Source organism: Ciona robusta, chromosome 11 (genome assembly GCF_009617815.1).
Source record: "Ciona robusta chromosome 11, ASM961781v2".
Taxonomy (NCBI): domain Eukaryota; kingdom Metazoa; phylum Chordata; class Ascidiacea; order Phlebobranchia; family Cionidae; genus Ciona; species Ciona robusta.
This window is the reverse complement of record NC_143245.1, coordinates 2,552,658-2,575,541: the sequence shown is the minus strand read 5'-3', so window position 1 is coordinate 2,575,541 and position 22,884 is coordinate 2,552,658. Positions and strand designations below refer to the sequence as shown.

Sequence of the window (22,884 nt, the reverse complement as noted above, 5' to 3'; positions counted from 1 at the left end):
AACTCTTCGCCTCTGGTAAACCACCAGAAGAAATCATCATTCACAGTGATGGGTTGGGTGCCCACTGCATCGTGTAGCCTCGATTCCACCATGCAATAGTAGGCATCCCTCGTTGCCACCGCCCTGTTCTTCAAATCATATGATGCAGGTCGGCGAACTCCGTCCTAATATGCACGACGCCATTTAAAACGTTAAACAAATATTTGTAAAAATATTAAGAAAATACCATGCAACTGTAATAAGTCCTATATATAGTAAATAACGATTTTTGTGTAAAAAAAAACAATCCAAATTTGGTGCTACAAATACAAACAACACTTGATTTGTGTATGTTATAGATTGCGTAGCACTAGTTGCAGAATCTGGTATGTTTATTATAAGGGGGGAAATTGAACATTTAAAGCACATTTCTTTTATATTTAACACTGGTTTATAATATTTGCTATAACAGTAATCGGTTTTGGTGCGCGCTTATAGTCGTTAGAATACTATCAAATAATCATGTAACATATATATTTATTCGTTTAACTTCAAATCAGACCATAAACAATTATATAGTTGAATCATTTTACCACCGTATCTAACTTTCGCATCCTACTACACTACCGTTAGGTTTCTATGTAAAATCTTACCCCAAATTTCCCTGTCATCGGTATGTTTCCCGTGGAAAAAGTCCTCGAAACTCCCTGTTTCAATGAAAAATGAATAACCGAACAAATATTAAGCTTGTGATCGTAAAAAAATACTTACCAGAACTTCGGGAAAAGCAGCTTCCGGTGCTAAAAACGATGAAACTTCACGTTCTTGTTGCACCGGCTGGGTGAAATGTTAATTTTTAAAACAGCCGTAGCAATAACTATCTATAGCATATTCGATATAGGTCCAACACCCTTTGATTAACTAGTAAACCAAGTTTAGTTTGATTTGAATGTTAAAAAAATTGAATTAGTTATAGTAGGGTGGGGTAAGATGGGACAGGATTGTTTTCATTCACTTTTTTGTCTCATTTGGTAGTAAACAATTTTTTTTACAAAATTATATAACCTCCGTGACTCGCAAAGAGAGTCGTAATTTTTTTAACACGGTCAGGACTGATAAGTGCAAACAGTACCTCGTGTTATACACCCCATGACTTTATTGATAAAATAAGCAAACAATTTACTCACCGACTCTAGTACACTTGTATCTAGGTCAATTATCGTAAGATCACTTTCCACGATGGGCTTTTTACGTACAAGGAACGTGCCAGCAACGGATGTTTCATCCTCATTACTTGCTGATAGTGGTGTAGCAGTGAATTTACGCATTGGAGGAAGTACATTGACAGCTGGATACTCAGTCCACTGTCTCTCAGGCACAACCTCGCGGGGCGCAATGTTCAATGGCTGAACCTAAGTGTTAGACAGGCTAGGTTAAGAGATGGAGTATTTGAAAAGTATATGTTTAAAGAATTGAATGTAACTTTTTAACCCTGCGTGCCGGGAAAACGAGAGCAGTTAAAACACACGGGTGTTCTGTTTCACACATCTTGTGTCCGCTTACGAGTTACCACGTATAACAGCGTCGAGCCTTGAATTTGTAATCTCTGGGTTATAGGAAGGCAGTCGAGCTAACCACTATGAAATAGCTTTAAGATCAGACCTTTTCCAAAGGGTTCCTGTTTAATAAGACCCAGTTGTACTGAATGTACATTAGGACCTCAGAAATATAAAGCTTAGGCATAGGCCAGCGCGTTTCTAAAGGTGTACTAAACTGTCTGGTCAATTATATAAGTCGTACAGCCATATTTAAACCGGTGTAAGATATATGCGTATATTTAGTTATAAAGAATCAAGTGACTAATTAGTTAGACCAATATGCTATAAAAAAATATATAAAGTACCCTGTTACTGTGCCGCGAATACATAGGACAGCACATCGCTCCCTCAAAACAACTCTGCAAAATAAATGTCAATATAAGATTGAATTAAATATTTAACTTTGAATAAAAGGGGTGCTACCTTATGTGTAAAAATACTACACCTGTCCCATAAAACATAAAAAATTTAGAAGTTTTTCTCTACACAAACGCTGTCTATGATTTAGATGGATTACACAACCCCGTTGTAATGAATGTATGCAATACATATTTCTTATTGCTTACATATTTGCCCCTCTATTGAATAACAATGCTGTATGTTTGCTGAATAATGATATTAGGTTGGTACTCGGGCTTGTATTACGTCATAATAAACAGTATGAGGTGTAAAGCAAGACTTTAATACGTCATCATATAACTAAAAACGTTTCCTTGAAGATCAAAATGGCCGAGTATTACTCAATAATAAATTCATTATGACGTCATAATCTTACATGTAGGCTTGTAAAAAAAATGTTTCAATTTTTTGTTTATGGCTATAATATGCCATATAATATAAAACGCATATGGGATGTAATGACGTGATAAAAGCGCGATTTTACGATCGCGCGTCCGTTGCTATGGTCAACCTATTACATCAATGTTACATGTTGTAACTAGGTGATATATTAGTGGTATGTTTCAAGAATATAGAACATATTCTCTGTAAACCTAGGTCCTGGGTATACTTGCCAAAGGTTGATTTCTTAGATTTATGACGTAATAATCGCGTTCTCTATCGCACCGCGCTGCTTGGTTTAAGCAACCACATATATTAATTATATGTGAACATATATTTACCACATAGTAGTTCAATAGATTAAAAATATACTCGGAAAGCATAGATAATATAGTTTCAATCCAATATAGCGCATTATAACCCCACTACGTAACTCTGACGTCACAATGACGTCATGCACTTACCACCGACGACAAAATAATAAAAATATTTAATATTACAATAATTAAATTAAAGTTAGCATAACATATACCGAACACCTATCTGTAATAACTTACCCTCACGCTCCTGGTTCGCCGCCAAGCGGCGCTCCACCCGCCTCGGACAGATGTCATAGCCCTACGAACCGTCCCAGAAAAACCGGGATCGGTTATTAACGGCACGATGGGTGAAGTTTCTATTATCTCCATTTTAAATGCTCAAACTAATACGCAATATATAATTCAATATGATATCGAAATTCACTATATAGTATTCAACGCTTGCTCAATGGAAACAAATTGTTTGTTCTGAGAAAATTTGGCATGTACTTGATTATTGTGACGTAACAATATTACTGGTTACTTAACAATCCGAAAAACTGTTTGTTCATAATGAAACAATTTTCTGATATAAAATTACGCAGAAATTTGTATTTTTATGTATGCGTATGTATTTGTATTTATATATATACATAAAGTAAATGATTTAAATTACATGTAATATAAAATACATTACACGGTTATACTATGCATTATAACACATGATAAAGCAAACTATATTGAAGTAATCACACGTTTGATGTCATTGGTGTTTTCCTAGTTAACTGTGATGCTATCACTAAAAAGCTTTTAACGATGGGCAAAATGAGGCCTCCAAAATTAGGTTGTAAAAGTAACTAAAAATAAAACGGAATGTAAAAAAATGTGTAAAACACAAAAAAAACAAATACAATCAATTTTATATAAAAAACCTAAAAACGAAAACAAAAAAAAAACAAGAAAAGTGCAATTTATTTGTCCGGTGCACTAGCTGATAGGTTGGATCGATTGTATTGCACCTAAAAATATCGAGTGTGATCCTAAGGCCTGCGAAATGTATGTTATATGGTACAGAAACTCAGTGACATCTTAGCCTGATAGCTTTTTAGAACTGGCTTTTTATAAATCAAATAAAAATGGGAAAGTCAATTGTGATAATAGAAAAAGGAACGGAACGATAAGTGGAAAATGGAATATTTTTTTACTTTAACGATGGCCTCCTCTGATCAGTACCAAAAGTTAACCTGAAAATAAACGTTTGGTGATATCTACAATATACAAGTTGTATTAATTTCATGTAAATAAACACATATAGGCGATAAAGTTTCCACATTCTCTATGATAGAAAAATCTGCTAGGTATATCTCTAGTAAAATGTCAGAGTGCCAGCTTTCAAATTAATCTGAGAGGTAAGATGGAGTACCGTTCTCAATTTCCATATTCCCTGAGCATGTTTTGAAAAACTAAAAAACGGTCTTTTATAGTGACGAGGATGCGGTTATTTATTCTGAAAATATTCTTTGTTTCCTATATCAAATGGGACGAGACAAGAGATTGAAGTCATGTCCCACCTTACCCCAACCCACTTTATTTCTATGAACTTACGATATCGGATTCGCAGTACGTGTATGGACGCCCTGCTGCAGTATTTGGGCGTAATGGGTTCACCAAAGGACCTCTGTACGCTCGGGATGCTTGGAAAACACGAGGGGTATTTCGAGGTACCTGAAACAGATGATCATCCTCTCTCCTTATCTGAGAATACATGTTCTCGTAAATAGGTGCAGCTTTAGTATGTTCAAATTTTTTTAAACGATTCTTTCACTAAGAAAAATAACATATAGCAGGATGGGGTAAGATTAGACATATTTTCATTCTCTTTTTATACGTCCCATTTGGTATTAAACGAAAAAATCACAAGTTCATATTGCCGTTTCTTTACGACCCTAAAAGCGCATTGTTAAGCGTTTAAAACATAATCAGGAAATATGGGTTTTAGCCGCTAACAGTAATCTTACCCCACAATACTATATACAGCTACAAGTTGTACACCAAATGCCTATGGGCTATATACAAGTCAGCAAGTACTCTCTACATATAACATATTTTTAATGTATACTATTGATAATTTATCCACTCCATATTGCCTCTCAGTACTAATTTTTTTATGCATAAAACTCGACTGCATATTCTTGCATTATAGAAAATAACCAATGAAACGGAATCAGGGCTGTGACACAAATTCAGGCTGGTTAAATCCACGAACACGTGAGTGCGCTAGTGCGGGGACGGTCGTCGTTTCATAGCGTACATACCGAGTCTTTTTGTGTGTTTTGTGACGTTGTTTGTATGTGTTCAGGTTTAAACGCAGCACTGCCAAAGGTATGATATGTATAACTAGACTGCGCATCTTGTGTTTTCAACCGATGTGAAATTAAGGATAATCGAAGCACGCCATTTTAAATTTGTTATATGTAGAATTGTAGAGAGTATGTTGGACCCACCGCCTGCCCATTGTCCGATTGTCGCATATTGGCAATGTGTAAACCGGTTTAGTTTTAGACACGAAAAATTCACTTAATTCAAATAAAAAAGTTAACCTGCGGCAGATATCACTTTGGTGAGTATGTATTTCTACATACCTTATGATATCTATGGCCAATACAGATATATTTCGTTTAAAAGTTATTCGAACATATTTTGCATGTGTAAGTTTTTCGCCAAGTTATTGACCGTGGCAATCAGGATGTAACAACCACGTCTCGGTATCAACTGTAATGAACTATTTGCGGTCTTTGTAAGACAGAGACTCCGAATCCTTTGATGCATTAAGTTAAAACTTCCATATAAATAAGGTAAACATTTTTTGTACAATGAAACTTCATATAGCTCACCAATTTATTTTTATGCATATAGGTATTTCACTAACTGTATAGTAGGGTGGGGGAAGATGGGACATATTAGCACATATTATCCAGATATCCTGATCGTGTTTTAAACAAATAACAACGGTCTATGACAGTCATGAGGACATAGTTTCATATTTCTTTGAATGTTTTTTCGTTTACTACTAAATGGGACGATAAAATGTAGATAAAAAGGGTCCCATCTTTTCCCATCCTACTGTACTACTTTTATAGCTTACTATATCAGATTCAGTGTGTGTGTATGGCCCGCCTGCTGTAGTTGATGGGCGCAATGGGTTCACCAAAGGACCTCTGTAAGCTTGAGGTGTTTGAAAGACACGAAAAAAGGTTCGAGGTAACTGATACAGATGATCATCCTCTCTCCTTATCTACGGATACATTATGGTAGTAATAAAGAAATTAAATGCGTTGAAAACATCGAATGATTTCATATAAAACTCTGTTTGCTATATCTGTGCCAAACCGGGAATAGCTTGCAGTCACACGATGCAGAATTGTTGTCTACAATGTATTATCTTACATTTCCCATTAGGAGTATTAGTATGGGGTAAGATAAGATGCTGTTGTTAGCACTAAAATTCTATACTTCCGGGTCCTGTTTTTGTACAATAACAACACTCTTTTAGAGACGTGAGGTTTTATAATTTTGTAAACAAATGAAACAAGAAAAGAGAATGAAAACATGTCCCATCTAACCCCAACCTATACTGTATCATACAAAGCCTTATTTCGGTTACGCGATAAAATAAACAAAAAAACTAAGATGGGCTCATTAAACGATATAATTTTAAAAGTATTCCCTCTTTTATTTCCAGCCTTAAATACCTAGATAGAAAAAAACAACTAATTTAGAAAAGACTGTCGTTTCTTTATATCACTGTCGTTTCTTTATATCATTTTATTTATCAAATTGAATTTCTTTCACAGATAAGAGCGTAATTGACAAATTGCTCCAGTATACACTCAAAATATGTTACTTACATAATAATCGTTCGCTGCATTCCAATCAGATACTGCATGCGTTGAAAACGCCTGTAAAATTAGAGTTTAGTTAAAATTAAGTGGAATTGTAGGTTCAGCTAAAAAACTACGTTTCTTAAATTTATTATCGGATGACTACATCAGCACTTATAGTATATTCATAAAGCAGAAGCGGCATTTATTAGAACAAATCCGAACTAAATGTTTAGTAGTTTTATTTTAAAAACTAGAAACGGTCAAAGTTGAGTAACACTTGTTATAGGAAATCCCATTGAAGGCCTGCCACAACATTTGTTTGGGATATGTGGAATGGCTGAAATTGCCTTATGATCACGACTGTTTTGACAGCACCTTCCAAAACTATATAAGGCATTTTAAATTAGCCGTTATGTACCTTTGCGTACAATCTGCACTATTTACCAATCACGCCGCCTATATGCAACTGGTTATAAATTACAGAAAATAAAGTAAACATAGTATACTGAAGTGATAGTAAAGAGACAATGCCCCCGTCATCAGGTTTGGTAACACGAGATTCTTTACATAAACCCATCTGGTGATTGAGGAGCAATCCAACACATAACTTTGGTGGGTCGAGTAAACCGGGTGCGGGGCTTCCAGTATACCTTGTCACTTCTACCATGTGGGGAACGAGCTTGCTGATAAGCCAGCTCATGAGGTTCCAGTAACATATTCTATGACCCAGAGCCAGGTTTGCCTATCCCCACTATCCGATGCGAATTGGACCTGGCTCTTTTGGTTACAGCTAAACACCAAGAAGAACATTCATAGCTTGACAGCTGCAGGCAGATGAGAAAGTTTAATAATAGCATCTACCCCTTTTTGATGCAACTTCTTAATCTACCAGCAATCATCTGCATGACCTCATAAAAGTTAACACTTCCATTTGCTCCGTTTGTAACGAAGAAGGTAACTATATTTGCATATCCCCAGGACATGTAAATGCTAGATCTACATTTGATCGAACTCTTAAGATCTCATACTTGTAGGCCCTTATACATACGGGGAAAATATAATGGCTTAGAAGTTTTTTAGAACACCTTCGGACGCAGGCCAGGATTGCCTATCCTTGCATGTCGATCCAAATCAGACCTGTCTTACAGCAAAACATCAAGAAGAAAATCAAGAAGAAAAATCAACCGTATAGCGACTTCAAGCAGTTACTAAATGTGCCAGGTAAACATTATGTTATGGTTTTCAGGACACTGCATGTTCATAAAATCGTATGTAACAGAGAAGGTGACAATTTAGCTGCAATCAATCGTTCTTCTGTGGGGGTTTAAATAACGAGGGAGGTTGTACCACCTGGGCATGAAGCCATCAAAGTTGAAGTGTAAAGTACAGTGTCAAAAAAGCTAAGCGTTAAAACAACAATGGGTGCGGCAGTTTTGTTAATGATTTTACTGCTTTGACCCTTCTGTTCATTATGGTAGCACCCAACATATTCTCATTCAATAGTTGAACATTTCGGATGCTCAGAAATTATTCGATCTTAATTTATCTCAGCCAGTCATTAAACCAAATCTAAATGAGCTCTTTGTAAGGTTATGCCCCTACACAATCAGGAGCTGCTTGCATCTTGTAATTCAACTGATCCTTGCACCTTTCATTTCAAAAATAACAACTATCCTTTTTGTTTGAAATGCGACACCCATTTGAAGAACAACAGCCACAAAATATTGTAAAAATGTAACAAATGTTATTCACTGGTGGTAATGAATACGAAATTTAAGGTTTGCATGATGCATTTCAAAAAGATAGCATTTTAACTTCGTCCGGACTCTGTAGTGCCCAAACTAGATTAACAATTCTTAATAACCTGAAAACTGCTTTGCTATAAAAAAAATTACTAGAATTTTGTTTCTAACCAAATAGTGCAATTAGAAACATATTTCGGAGAAACAATTTTAGAAACAAAACTTCAGAAAATGTATTGACTTAGATTGGTTAAACCATACTCCCTTACCTGTGCCATAAGGATTAGATTTTGCTGAGATGTTAATACCCCAACCACTTTTGAGTTAAATAAAATACCTTGAATTTACTTTTAATTGGCTAGCACAACAATACCGATATATACAATTTCAACAAACTGTTTTTCAAAGTCCGCGAGGTGTCGCAAATTAGCTAAAACACTAATGTGCGACACCTCGCGGACTCGCTTTTGGAACAACCCTATACTTCAGGGGTCGCGCTTGCTACGGCGCCGAAGAAATGTTACATCACTTAAAAACGCTACGTCAAAAAGTTAAAAATATTTAAAGCCGTTATGTTAAATTAGTACTACGTTATATAAAAACAACTTTTACTTACATTTATTTCTTTACGTCATTCCATTTATATTTTTTTCAGAAACGCCAACAAATGCGGAATAAGATAATAATTGAATATGAAAATTATTTGCCCTATATTTATGAAAGATAGATGTACCTGTAGTAAAACTTAAAACAAAAGAATATCATTTTCCTGTAATGAATTAGCTAAATCTAGTAGGGTGGGGGAGGCTGGGACAACTTTCATTCCATTTTCTCGTCCAATCTGGCAGTACACAAAGAATATCATAGCATTATAAAACTGTGTCTCCCCGCACTCTACTAGATACTGACAGCCACGTTAATGAACTACCTTATTATATCTTTACTTATCTGCCTATATACGACAATGGAACCATTTTCCTTTTACACATAACCTGTTTATAGATTTACCGTACCTTGGCTCAACATGTCCTAAACCGTCTCACATAATACCTTTTCAAGCGAGTGAAGTTAAAGATTAACCCCACGGAGAAAATCAACAATGGTGAAAAATTGTGTTTGCTGTGAATATTAAATGTTGAGCTAATACAACAGCTTTCCAAGCATATTTGCAAAGATTATTTAATTTTTTAACAGCTCGGCAATGACATACATCCCTAAGTGAAATACCCTCATTCTATATAATATTGTAGGGTAAAATGGGTATACCTTTAGCACATAGTGTCCTATATTCCTTAAATTGTGCTTTCATCGAATAACAGCGTTTTTTATAGTCGTGAGGATACAGTTATGTAATCTTAATTCATAGTTCTGTTTTGAAAAAAATACAAAGCCAAAATGGTGACCGAAAAATATACATGTGTACCTTGTAACCTACGTTTGTACATCTATATTATATTAACATTGGTTCTAATGTATGACTCACAAATTAAACAATCCATGGTTTCATGGCATAGTGGTTAGCGCGCATGTCTGTAACCCAGATGTAATGAGTTCAAGGCTCGACGCTGCTACCATTGTTGGCGTTTGTGTCCTTGGGCAAGACACTTAACGGCAATTGCTCCAACCCAGTGTCACTAATGGGTTGTCTAAATTTTTAGCCATATATTAAAACAATAAAAATTCCAAAAAAATAATTACCTACAAAGTAACGTACATGCTATAAGTAACTCGTAAGCTGGCACGAGGTGTTAAACCCGCGGTATAACGACTGTCGTTTTCCGGCCACGCGAGGATAAAGTAAGTTACATTCATTCATTTATTCATGTGTGAGGTTTCGTTATCTCACCTTTACTCGTCCGTCGTCACTTCCAAATTTATGTGTCGACATTAAGCGATATTTCGACAGTGTGGAGGAGTGGAATGGTGGCCTAACCGTTAAAGCAAGTTGAAACAAAATATAATGTCTCGAGCTGGATGCCCCCCCCCCCCCCCCAAATATATAGTGACAGCCACGTCAATGGCCTGTCTTATTATATCTTAACTTATCTACCGATGCAACTGTGACAATGGAAACAAAATATAATGTCCCTAGCTGGAAGCTCTCCCAGCGAAACAACTGTTTTTTATTTATTTACCTTTAATAGTAGATAGGGAAATGTTTGTATTCTATCCTTTTTATTTGTAGTTTGGCTGTAACGTAAACAAACCAAAATATACCGATTATGGCGTTTAACGGGTTCCTGACCCGTTAAGATTTATTTTACTCGCGAGCATTGTAATCATTATTGACCACGTATAACATACTGGTCATATAGACCCCTTTTGTCGAAAATTTGGCCTTGTTTTCCTTTGCCATGATCTTTAACTACGTGGCTCAATTCTTAATTTTCATTTATTCTTTAATCTCTTGATTGAAATCAAATCATGATGTATAATCCGCATAATTAGCGATTATATTTATGTTTGCTCAACGGCGTTAAATCCAAAATGTACCCAAAACCTTAATTAAATGATTGCAATAATGAAAGTTTCCTCGCCTAGCATAGTTTATAAATCATATTGCATACAATCGTCTTATTGTGATTAATTAACAATTCATTTTATGTATATTTAAATGCGCTAAATCCGAAAAGTACCATAAACCTTAATTAATCGATTGCACTCGATACATTTTCTAACTAAACATAGTTATATAAACCATAGTGTAAAATCGCCAAACTAACAAGTAATTAATGATTACAATGATCGCGAGCAAAGTTAACTTTAACGCGTCAGGAACCCGTTTGTAATTTAATAATGCTTGCATTTTTGCTTCATTTAAGTTTCAGCGATACCTGAAATGGAAAAACACAAGATAACAACTCTATATATTTTTAAAAGAAAATAAATACAAAATATTTGTTTCTCTTTGCGAGCATCGAACTCGGGACATGGGTTATATTGTCTGGGAGTTTAGGAATGCAAGATCAGAATCCATTCAACGATTGACGTCTGTATTTTTAAGTAGGGACGTATTGTAAGCACTTACTTTTACTTTATTTTGATTGATCGTAATTGAAATATTACAAGAGTTAAACATCATATTAAATAATGTTAACTTCTAACATTACATAATTACCACGTGATTAAAGAATGCACTATTTCTGATTTGTTTTTGATCGAGTCTAGTCAAAGCACAGAAATAAAAAAGAGTAGAACGCGCAACTTCCCAAAACCGTGATATATTCTTTTTTCTATTCACGTGACCGCCAACTCCGTCCCAATTTCGCTTGGACTCCATTGTAAAAGACAGGCGCACAGTGATTTTGGGAGGTTTTAGCTGTTTCTTTCAAAAACTACACCAACTATTCAAGTTTATTAGGCAAGTTTAGTTATTTGGTAGGTTAACGCTTACAGTTTACCACTTCTTTGGGAAATTTAATATTTAATAAATTTAATTAAAATTGTTTAAACAAACGGTTTGTTTGAAATATATAAATATTAGAAAATAGTTGTTTTACCCTATAACTTTAAATTAAGTCAAAAAACGAAAAAATAACTACATAAAACGCCGTCGATTCCATTGACTACAATAGTAAACGGGAACGACCTGCGAAAGAGAGAGAGTGTATCAGCTCTCTCCTTTGCCGACATTAAAGATGCGCGTTCTATTCTTTTTTATTTCTGTGAGTCAAAGGTGGTAAAATGATTATTAAATTACGTACTCACTCATTAGCGCTACGCACTCTTGTTTTTACTATAATTTTTTCAACATATCTCAATTTTTAATTCTTCGGATTAGTCTTTAATCTCTTGATTGAAACAAAATAATAAATTACATTTATAAATTTTAGACTTATTTATCAAATTTTAAAACGCATAATTAGCAACAAACAAGAGAGCAAAGTTTTAATGAGTAAGCACGTATTAAAATACTGAGCATTACGTTAATTGGCACTTTTACTAGAACGGTCGACTAAGCTCGATCAAAAACAAACCAGAATTACCCAACGAAGTGGTTTTCAGTCGCCATTTGTGACCGAGGAGCAGTAGGTGGAATGTATTTATAAATACTTTATACCTCACGAAGATTTACGATGTATGAGGTTTGCGTGATTGGTAAAGAACATATTTGTTAATACGCTTGGTGAAACTTCTGGGCCATGTGTTGAATTGTTTACTTAAACTTAGTTAACCTTGTTATCGCTTAAACCCGTTTGATATTGCAAATTTTACAAACTTTAATAATTCGGTAACGTTAGAAGACGTCCGGCGCCGTGGCAAAGTGTTTCGCGCGCCTGCCTGTAACCCAGAGGTAATGGGTTCAAGGCTCGTGGCTGCTACCATTGTGAGCGTATTTGTCCTTGCGCAAAACTCTTAACGACAATTGTTCGAACCCAGTGGTCACTAATGGGTTGTCCAAATTATCAACCAAGCATAAAAAAATAAAAAATCTCCCAAAAATAATCACCAACAAAGTAACATGCATGGTAATTCGTAAGCTGGCACGAGTTGTATAAACACCCGTGTTATAACGACTGTCGTATAACGACTGTCGTAAAATGGTAATAGCCTGATACAATAGTGTCAATGGTTGTGTGGATTTCCTAACACTACCTAATTACTGCGTAAATACATTGTATATTTATGATTATTTAATATGACTTCAAACTGGTTGTTGAAGAATAAATACTAGATTTGAGACAAACGGGAAAATAATGGCAAAGAACAAGACCAACTGTTCGACGAAAAAAGATATATAAGACCACTTACGTGCTCAACTACTCTATGACACGTTCACAATAGTAGCAGTACTTTTTGGTCCAAAAACAAGCGACCAGCACTGTCTCACGTATAATTTTATTGACATGTATTTAACAGGTTCAGAATACTAAAGCAACAGCCTTGATGATACAACGAAAATGGGGTATGAGTAAAAGCAATGGCAGTTTATTATAACACAAATAATGAGAAAATACATTTTAAAGCAACACAGCAATTTAATGGTTAAAACATAGCAGAGTAGCATAGCGTTCACAGAATTGCAATGTTTCAAAATACCAAAATATCCTAATACATCTATTCACAAATACTGCAAAGAACATTTAACTGACTCTGCACAGTATGACTTTCTTCAATATGACAAAATATTGTGTTAAAATTTTTTTTGGTTGAATGTTTCTCTTGGTCACTGGGGGAAGTACCATCAAAACCAAAAGTTCACTTGAGATAAAAAGTACGATGGTGATTCCTGTAAGGTAAGTTACAGAGTAAATAAATACCTACAGAGGATACAGGACCAAATGAAACACTACACACAGTAAACGTCAGTAGAATCTGCGCTATATGGTACAACCACATGGCCTACTATAAGAAATACATCTAAACCCATAGCCTCCTTGAAATATCTTAAGAAGTCAATGGCTAAACCATAGACAAATATAAGAGCCCATTTACTTATAAAATTATGTATTCAATGCCTTAACATTATAGTCGTCAGTTATATGCAGCAAATAGTCAAATACCATAATTTACAGCAGACAATATAAGGAAGTTTAGGGTTAGGGGTTAGTTAGTAACAAAGAGTATGAGACTAGAGGAGTTAGGATCTCTAAGTGGCTGAATATATTAGAATTAAGTTTTAAGCGTTAGGGGTAGTATTATATATACATAATGGGTTGTCCAAATTATTAGCCACAGAAAATCTCTAAAAAATAATCACCTACAAAGTAAAGTACATGTTAACTCGTATGCTGGCACGAGGTGTATGAAACAGAACACCCGTGTGATAACGACTGTCGTTTTCCGCCCACGCAAGGATAAAGTAAGTTTCATTCATTCATTCATTCATTCATTCATTCATTCATTCATTCATCCACTTTTTTATAGACTTAATTATTTCGCTGTTATCTTACTATGTCAGCCTCGGAGTGTGTGTATGGTCGGCCTGTTGTAGTAGTTGGGCGCAATGGGTTTACTAAAGGACCTCTATACCCTTGAGGCGCTTGGAAAACGCGGAATGCACTTCTAAGAATAAAATGAAGCCGACCATTCTCTATCCGCATCTGTGGAGAAATATGAATATAGTGGGGTGGGGGAAGACACCTTTTTACCCTATTTTCTTGTCCCATTTGATAATAAACAAGAACATTAAAAGGATTATAAAACCGTGTTTCCACGACTCCAATAGACCGTTGTTTACTATTTAAACCACTATCAGGATATTTGGGTATCGTGTGCTAAAGGTATCCCATCTTCCCCCACCCTACTTTATATTACTTTTAAGCTACAACGTTATGAGTATATAGTCATGTAAATGGATGTTGACACTGCACGAAGGGCATATTAGTAAATTTGGAGATTCAATCATGTTTTGTAAAATATTCATTCAACTTTGCAAACCATAAAAATGTTTAATAACTTAAACGTTTTTAAACATTGCAAAACATGCGAAACAAAAAAAACTACAAAACCTGACGATATAGTATTCGTTCTTGACGTTTCAATTTACATCAATTTATATACTCACATAGTATCGTCCAACTGCATACCACTGACGTTCAACCACATGAGAGGAAAACACCTGAATAAAAATACATAAAGCATTACTTTCAGATACTTTTAATTGCATCTATATAATTTAAGAGAAATATGACAACTACAAAAGATGTCACGTATTTTTCTGATCAAAATTCAGTCCTGCGGGATAAGATAAGATAATGTTTGCACCTAAAACCTATATTTCTTGTGTTTTGAAAAATTAAAACTCTTTCATGTACGTGAGGATACGGTCATATAAATCTGTAGACTTTCATTGTTTACTTTCAAAAAGACCAAGGAAAGAGAATGAAAACATATCCCACCGTATATCCCACTCTATAATATTTGTTTATAAAAAAATGTAACATATAGAATAATGTTGATGCCATCTTAAAATTAAGAATTATATAACTTATTTTCTACACTTATACGTTTAGAGAGGTTTTGCTTATCATAATATATAAATATACTGTATGGAGAATTTTTAGTAGGTGTTGAATATTGTGTTATACCATATTACTGTAATATTTTTACCGTTTATTAAATGATAAACGACAGACAGCAGAAACTGGAATTTTAGTATTGACCCGTCATCCTTACCCCAACCTGATAACTTGTAAGCCAGCCACAACAAAAAAGTAAAATTGTTTTATTGACTATGAGTCTTATAAATCTGTTTTGTTTCTTTGTTGAAAGCAAAAATACGACAACAGTAGCAACAGAAATATATATTGGCATCTGTTGATTATTTTATATTAAGCTTGCCTCCAGCAAATTACATTTATTCCCTTATTTTTTCACATGGATGCATTTAACCATGTTTATACTTTTTAACTAATTTGCATAAGATTTTGTAAATCGTGATATATTATTATCAATCCAAAAGCAATTTAAATTCAGTGGTTACATTATTTAGGCATGTTATATTACAGTAAATGTAAAAAAGCCTATCTGATGAAGCACCGTGTGTAATTATTGTATGGTGTATACCAAACCAATAACTTTTTTGATTATAAAGCTTACAAAATCTACAGTATGTCAAATTTATGAAAAAAACGTTTTTTTAATATTGCATCAATACAACTACAAAGTACTTTCTACCCAAGCTACTTATGTTTTCTCCCATATAAACAAATCAAACTAAAATTCTCCACAGCAGTTTTTATAAATACATGGGTCATTCCGGAAAAAAAACTCATTGCGGAAAAAAGTTAAAAATATTTTAACTTTAGAACGTTTATTTAAACAACAGAAAAACGCAACTACATAAAAAACGTCTGCAAAGAGTTCGAAAAAAACCCTTAAACACTTGATCTACAAAACGTGTTTCGTATCCAACCTACCTGTGCCATGTCAGTTGTTTATGTTTGCGATATACACAAAGTTTTCTTTATTTAATTCAGGTTAAATACACGAAAATACAATTTTTAGATTACTTTTATTCATAAAACATATATACTACTGTTGGGTGAGATGGGATACCGTTAGAACCTAAATTCGAAACTTCCTAATCCAGTTTCCATTAATAACATAGCTCTTTTAGAGTCGTAAAAATACGGTTTTATAATTCCTTCAATATTCTTTTTTTTACTGCTAAATAGGACAAAACTATAAAACGAAAACGTTCCCAAACTCCTATAAGATATTAAGAGCGCCAGCTTGCGGAAACTTTTATATTGTTTTGTATTTATTTTTTACATATTTAATTTAACCAAAAATGATGTTGTGGACAACAATTTTCGTGCTAGCTTTTTGTTTTATACAAACATAAAAGTTATTAGAATATGTTTATTTACTTACATGCCGCTTCCATTGGGGGGGTCTTTGGAGTTGTTATTCTGCTGTCTTATACTCTCAATACAGCAGGCTTACCTAATCCACAGTAACACGTACCTATATGTAGCTATAACTGATCAGCTTCTATTTAGATGAGTTTTAACTTTTTGTTTTTTTGTTTGATGTATTTCTCTGCCCCTAAAACAATAGTTCTCACGATGTAACTTGAAACAAAGGAATACAATGTTATGGTCTTGACTTTCTTTTTTTACTAGCTGACTGACATTGAATTCAATTTCATGTATAGGTTGTCATGGGACCGTTTCAGCTTTCCAAGCACCAAAGCTTTGCTATAGTTATACAACCTTCATAAACTAACCTTGTAAAAAAGTTATTGAAGGCTACACAACATTTATTTGAACTTTGATTTGTATAGGTGTATGAAACCGATAACGACTGTGGTTTTCTAGCCATGCGAGGATAAAGCTAGTTATATTCCTTAGTTCATTACATTCATAATTGTCTAAAACCAGATCCGGAAATATGGGGATTTAGATGCTAACGGTAGCCATCTTGCCCCACACTGTTATATATAATTTAATGAGTGATAAGACAAAAAGCTTGAAATGCAAAATACCGGATTTACATTCACGGTATTTAATGTAAAAAAAACAACCTTGTATATCAAAAACTGTAATTCAGACCTACATGTATCTTGCTTACATTTGGCAACCGAGTTACTATCTATGGAAAGTTGCTAGCAACCTGGAATCAGATGCATGTGGTACTAAAAGTAGCAACTAATGCAACTGAACTTGCGCATTTTTGACGTGAATTTCAAGACAATGGATCTTAGCACAAATGGACATGAACACATGTTGATAATTTCTATACTCCCAAACTCTCGATCAGTCATGCATTTTCAAATCTAGTTATCGTTTTCAATTTGCAAATGCAATATATTTACCAAAATATACTTGTATACTGTCGAATTAGCGAGTTATCCGTGCAGTTACAGTGAGCTTACAAAGTAGATAAGTCGAGAGAGAGAAACAAAGATGATTTGGGCAAGATTTTGGTTTTTTTACCAGTCAATGTTGTTTATTTGTTCTACGTTATCATGAACTACCAATCTAATATTGGTTGAAAATATTGCATAGGTTTTTCTATTTGGAAATTATTCATTGCCATTTTATGTAAATGTGGCATATTATTGTGTAATGTAGCCTGCATGACAACTGTAGTGTATAGGCTACCTACATTCATTCATTAATGCTGCTCTCTTGTTGCATTTTAAATTTGGTATTATAGCGAACGCTTTAAGCTGAGAGCAACATAAAATTGTACGCACTGTTTGGTCCACATCGTTTCAAATTGGAAACACACCTTTCATGCAGCACCCTTTTATATCGGTTTGGTTTTATACTTTGGTACAATTTATTTTGTAGAACTTCTTGTCCGCAAGGTGGAGGTAGAGATTAAAGGAATTTGTAAGGATAATAAAATTTCTTGTGTTTCGCCTGGCCTTGCGTTCGTCTTTTTAGTTATTTTTAGTGTTGTCGCTGCTGTGGTAACGATCGTCAAAACATGCGTTGTTCCGCATACCTGCAGCGAAGAACCGAAGATCGTTGGGCCATAAATTATGCTTTAATTGTTTGGGGAAGGTCACACTTTGAACAACCCATTAGTGACCACTGGGTAGGAGCAATTGCCGTGTCTTAGCCAAAGACACATACGCCCACAACGTTGGCAGCGACGAGTATTGAACCGATTACCTCTCGATTAGAGAAAGTGCGCTAACTATACTGAACCACGGGAATTTCAGATTAAAGTCCATTAATCGTTAACAGAAAGAACCCATACATCGTACTTATGCAAACATAAGACCGCCATTTACTTAGCGTTCACATGTGGTCATGGATAAGGATAATATAGCAGCTATAGTCAAGGGAGACAAAACAATTGAACTTGTAAGCAGTTTCATGTTTTATATTTATACGTTGTATTTTGTGTGCAGATGTACCGTTTTTGAATGTACTTATGTGCTCCAAAAATTGAGAACAAATTCAGGCAAAGAAAGTTTAAAACCATTTTGTTTGTTTTCCAGGCAAAGTGGAAGTTACCAGAATTGAAAAATAACGGTAATTGCATGTCATATCATATTAATCACCAATAAAAACTAAATATGTTAACTAGTACTAACATGTTAACTTCTAAAGCGGGCACGAGTTGTATGAAACAGAACACCCGTGTTATAACGGCTGTCATTGCACCATTTTTTTCCTTCAATCTGCTATATATGTACAGATGTTCTATTGTCTATATCTGCCGTTGGAATCTGTGGGTCCGACTTGAAGTATTGGGCATATGGGAAATGTGGGCGGTTCAATTTGGAAGGTAAGCCGATGGTAATCGGCCATGAAGCAGCTGGTGTTGTTGTCCAAGTTGGAAGTTCTGTAAAAAGTTTGCAAGTCGGAGACAGGGTGGCGATTGAACCTGGTGTTTCGTGTAAAACATGCAGCCATTGTAAGAGTGGTCGTTATAACCTCTGTCCTGAGATGAGATTTTGTGCGACGCCTCCAGTTCATGGCAACTTATGTCAGTACTTTGTACATGATGCGGATTTCTGCTTTAAGTAAGTTCATTGTGTTTAACATAAGGAGCGTAGAGATTGCCAAGTTTCATGGATGAATGGTATTTATTCCCGCGTTGGATTAGGCAACAGAAGACTCAATAGAGGAAGGTGTTTTATTTCATATACTCGCGTACAATATATAGTAGCGTGGGGTAAAACAGAACACCTTTAGCACATAATATTCAATATCCTGATCGTGTTTTAGCTACGATCTATGGGAATCATGAGGTTACAGTTTCATATTTCTTTAAATGTTCTTTGTTTACTATCAAATGGGACAAGGAATAAATTGAAAAGGTGTCCCATCTTCTCCCACCCTACTGTAAATACTGGCATTATCTTTTCTTGAAATTATTTAAATTTAAAATCGAACTAAACGTACAGATTACCACCAAATGTGAGCGACGAAGAAGGAGCAATGATAGAACCGCTTAGTGTTGCAGTACACACCTGTCGTAGGGCATGTGTTACATTTGGACATCATGTCCTTATATTTGGCTGTGGGCCTATCGGTATCCTATGTGGTTTGGTAGCGAAACATTACGGGGCAACGCAAGTTACAATAGTAGGTGAGGTCACTGTAGGGTATAAGGTGGGGTAGGATGGGACATTTTTTATAGTTTTTTTATTCTCGTCCCATTTGGTAGTAAACGAAAAATACTTACAGAAATATAAAAGCGTATTCTCACGACTCCCATAGACTGTGGTTATTTGTTTAAAACACGATCAGGATATTTGGATATTATGTGCTAAGGAGCCTCGTCTTCCCCCTCCTACTATATAGAAAGGTAGAGAAAAATGGGATTTTTTTAGTTTTTTTGTTCCATTTGGTAGTAAACGAATAATATTTACGATATATAACTGTTGCCTGCGATTTTAACAAAGCGTTTTTAATTGATAAGAAGCTATAACGATATCCCATCTTTCCCCAAAGTATATACCACTACGATGAGACACCTATGAAATATCCTGACGACCGTGTTTAAACATTTAACAACGGTTTTTGGGTGTCGCGAGGAGACAGTTTTAATTTTTTTTTTAAAGTTGTTTGTTTACTACCAAATGGGACGAGAAAATAAAATGGGAACAAAACTGGTACTCGTTAAGCAACACAGTATAACTCTAAACTGTTTCATAATTGATTCATAGATATTGACCAAGATCGCCTAGAAGTTGCAAAGAAACTCGGGGCAGCAGATGTTGTCCACAAAGCTACGAAAACTGATAACGATCCTGTTACTTTTGCGCATACATTAAGAGTGGTTGCAAACGATGATGGTTCCCATGCAGCATTAGAGTGTAGCGGTGCTGATATTAGTCTTAAAACTGCAGTACATGTGAGTATTGCTCTAACCATGGGTTACTTATGGGTTGTCCAAGTTGTCGGCGACAGATAAAAACAGAACAAAAATAATTACCTACTGTAAGTTACACACGTTGCAACTCATAAGTGGGCATGAGTAGAAACTGACATTTCCTAAAGTTTCAACTGAAACGTGCAGGCCTCACGACCGGGCGGGTGTGTCCTGCTTGTCGGCAGAGGATCGATGGACGTACCGATGCCAATGGTAGCAGCTGGAACTTACGAGATTGATATACGTGGAATATTTCGTTACGCCAACACGTAAGCATTTTTTGATTGTTTTTTTTTTACTTTTTTTTAAGGGCCTGTCGACAATTTCAACAACCCAAAAGTAACTACTGGTTTGAAAAAATGTCCGTGAAGTGTCTTGTGTAAGGACAAATAGACCTACACTAGTAGCAGAGCCAAGACTACAACCCGAAACCTCTTTCCTATAAAAGTCAGGCGCTCCAACCACTTTGTCACGGAGCAGCTCTGCATTCAATGATAAACCTGCGGTTTTATTGTATATAGATATCCTGAAGCAATAGAACTCGTGTCATCTGGTGCAGTCGACGTTGCAAGTCTCGTAACTCATAGATTCACTCTTCAAAAGGCCGGAGATGCTTTCACAACAGCGGTATCTCCAAAAGAAAAAGCCATGAAAGTGATGATCAAATGTTCGGCCGAGTAATTTCTTGATGTTTACAAGATTACTTTTATTCGAGCGACCACCGAAGCCGTAATAATCGAAATTAAAATACAAATATATACCAGCGTTAATCTAGAAGCCTATGCCACGTCGCTGTTTTAAGCTAGGAGGGGGGGGGAGAGTTCGTTAGTTTTGGTCACGGCAACGTGGGTTTGGTCTTTGGTGAACTTCTGCAGGTGGTGGGTTATTTAGAAGCATTGCGGTTAAACAAAAAAAGTAACAACAAAAAATATTTTGGTCTTTAAAATCGTCGCAATATACAACGAACTAAAACAGTAAAGGCAAAGGGCGACACATTCGTTGGAGAAGTCGCAATTACTGGCTGCATAGCACAGCGCCGCTAGCTCATAGATCGTCTAAGTTTACCGCGATAAATATGAAGTGCTTAGGGATTTGTCGCACCCTTTATGAACGTGTTATGCTATGAGTGTAGCCCGTTCACACCTCTTGCTTGCCGTAGAATATGAATGCGTACTGATTTATGCAAGCTAATAGAACATCGCGGAAACATATTTTGGTCATGCCCGCCACGGCCGCGGAATTTAATGACAAATCCACTTCGGGGCGGAAGAGAGTCGGCCACCAACAAATCGCTAAATTTTCGCTTGACATTTTGTTTTCTGCCTCGTTGTCGCTGACGCTGGAAATACAATGAACAAATAAATATTTAAATACATTTTATCCTCGCCTGGTGAAGTAACGACAGTTGTTATAACACAGGTGTCTTATTTCATACACTTCATGCCCCTTATTAATTACTATATGTTACTTTCCGGGTAATTAAAATTTTTCCATCTAAACTATTTAATACAATAAAAGCTTATTTATTTTTCTTGGTGGCATAACATGCATCTATTGCATACCATAGGAATTGGCTTCATACACACCGTGCCTGCTTGTTAGTTACCAAGTATTTAACCATGAAGGCAACTTTTATATGGCTGCCAATTTGGAAAGCCTATTGTGTAGTGACCACTGAGTTGAAGCACCATACTTTTTAATAAATGTCGTATTGGTAATTGCCCCAACGGTCACTAATGGGTTGTCCAAATCAGCCATACATAAAGAAAAAAATCCCCCCAAAACAATCAACCACAAAGTAACATAAATGGTCACTCGTAAGCTGGCACGGTGTGTATCAAACAGAATACCCATGTTATAACGACTATCATTGTCCGGCCACACAAAGATAAGGTAAGTTACATCCAATGTGCAATTGAAATAAACCAAAATAATATTCTGTTAATACTATAAAAGTAACTGCTTACGTTCTTAAATGTGTGCACAGGTATTTAAACGTAGCGTAGTTGGCATATGGTAGTTTCCTTATGACGCCACGTACTGAACACACCTTCAGTGAAGCATCTGGCATACCTACATGGTCATCCACATGGTTAGTTATAATACATGGTCATTTAGTTAGTTAGAATACATGGTCATATAGTTAGTTAGAATACATGGTCATACAAGTTAGAACTAGAAGCGGTGACGCACCTCTGACGCATTAAACATGAGGAGCTTTTATTTAATTCTGTAAATATTCTATGCTTAATACTAAATGTCCCATTTCACCCCGCCCAATTGTATAGAGTAGGGTGGGAGAAGACAGGACACCTTT

At 35.5% G+C, this 22,884-nt stretch overlaps 2 protein-coding genes and 1 long non-coding RNA gene across 6 annotated transcripts in view; 1 reads left to right on the top strand and 2 right to left on the bottom strand.

Annotated features, from left to right (window-relative positions):
• Window positions 1-3,262: 3,262 nt before the first annotated feature.
• Window positions 3,263-9,943, bottom strand: LOC149727826 (uncharacterized). 2 transcript variants are annotated; one of them, XR_016385988.1, is made up of 5 exons: window positions 8,899-9,943; window positions 6,565-6,615; window positions 5,802-5,951; window positions 4,262-4,411; window positions 3,263-3,900 (listed from the first exon to the last, which is right to left on the bottom strand). It is a non-coding gene; the product is annotated as an uncharacterized LOC149727826 (long non-coding RNA). The 2 variants fall into 2 exon arrangements; XR_016385987.1 differs by lacking the exons at window positions 5,802-5,951; window positions 6,565-6,615; window positions 8,899-9,943 and having other exon boundaries at window positions 4,262-5,136.
• Window positions 9,944-16,236: 6,293 nt separating this feature from the next.
• LOC149727825 (sorbitol dehydrogenase-like) lies at window positions 16,237-21,337 on the top strand. 2 transcript variants are annotated; one of them, XM_089889266.1, is made up of 7 exons: window positions 16,237-18,547; window positions 18,685-18,718; window positions 18,885-19,212; window positions 19,597-19,781; window positions 20,362-20,549; window positions 20,715-20,836; window positions 21,089-21,337. In XM_089889266.1, the coding sequence occupies exons 1-7, from the start codon at window positions 18,494-18,496 to the stop codon at window positions 21,246-21,248; spliced, it is 1,071 nt and encodes a 356-aa protein (XP_089745392.1). In that variant the 5' UTR covers window positions 16,237-18,493; the 3' UTR covers window positions 21,249-21,337. The 2 variants fall into 2 exon arrangements, with proteins under 2 accessions (XP_089745392.1, XP_089745391.1); XM_089889265.1 differs by lacking the exon at window positions 16,237-18,547 and having other exon boundaries at window positions 18,566-18,718.
• LOC149727824 (rho GTPase-activating protein 5-like) overlaps window positions 21,249-22,884 on the bottom strand; it is a 28,014-nt gene continuing 26,378 nt past the window's right edge. For both annotated transcript variants that reach the window (XM_089889263.1, XM_089889264.1), the window contains exons 27-28: window positions 22,535-22,640; window positions 21,249-21,906 (exon numbers count right to left, since the gene is read on the bottom strand). In XM_089889263.1, coding sequence (XP_089745389.1) covers window positions 21,705-21,906; window positions 22,535-22,640 — 308 coding nt within the window. In that variant the 3' untranslated portion in view covers window positions 21,249-21,704. The remainder of the gene's footprint in view (window positions 21,907-22,534; window positions 22,641-22,884) is intronic.

Coding starts and splice junctions, on each gene's coding strand:
- LOC149727825 (XM_089889265.1), top strand. CDS start 18,610: ATGTACTTATGTGCTCCAAAAATTGAGAACAAATTCAGGCAAAGAAAG. Junction 19,782..20,361: donor AACGCAAGTTACAATAGTAG/GTGAGGTCACTG, acceptor ATTGATTCATAG/ATATTGACCAAGATCGCCTA. Junction 20,550..20,714: donor GTCTTAAAACTGCAGTACAT/GTGAGTATTGCT, acceptor TGAAACGTGCAG/GCCTCACGACCGGGCGGGTG.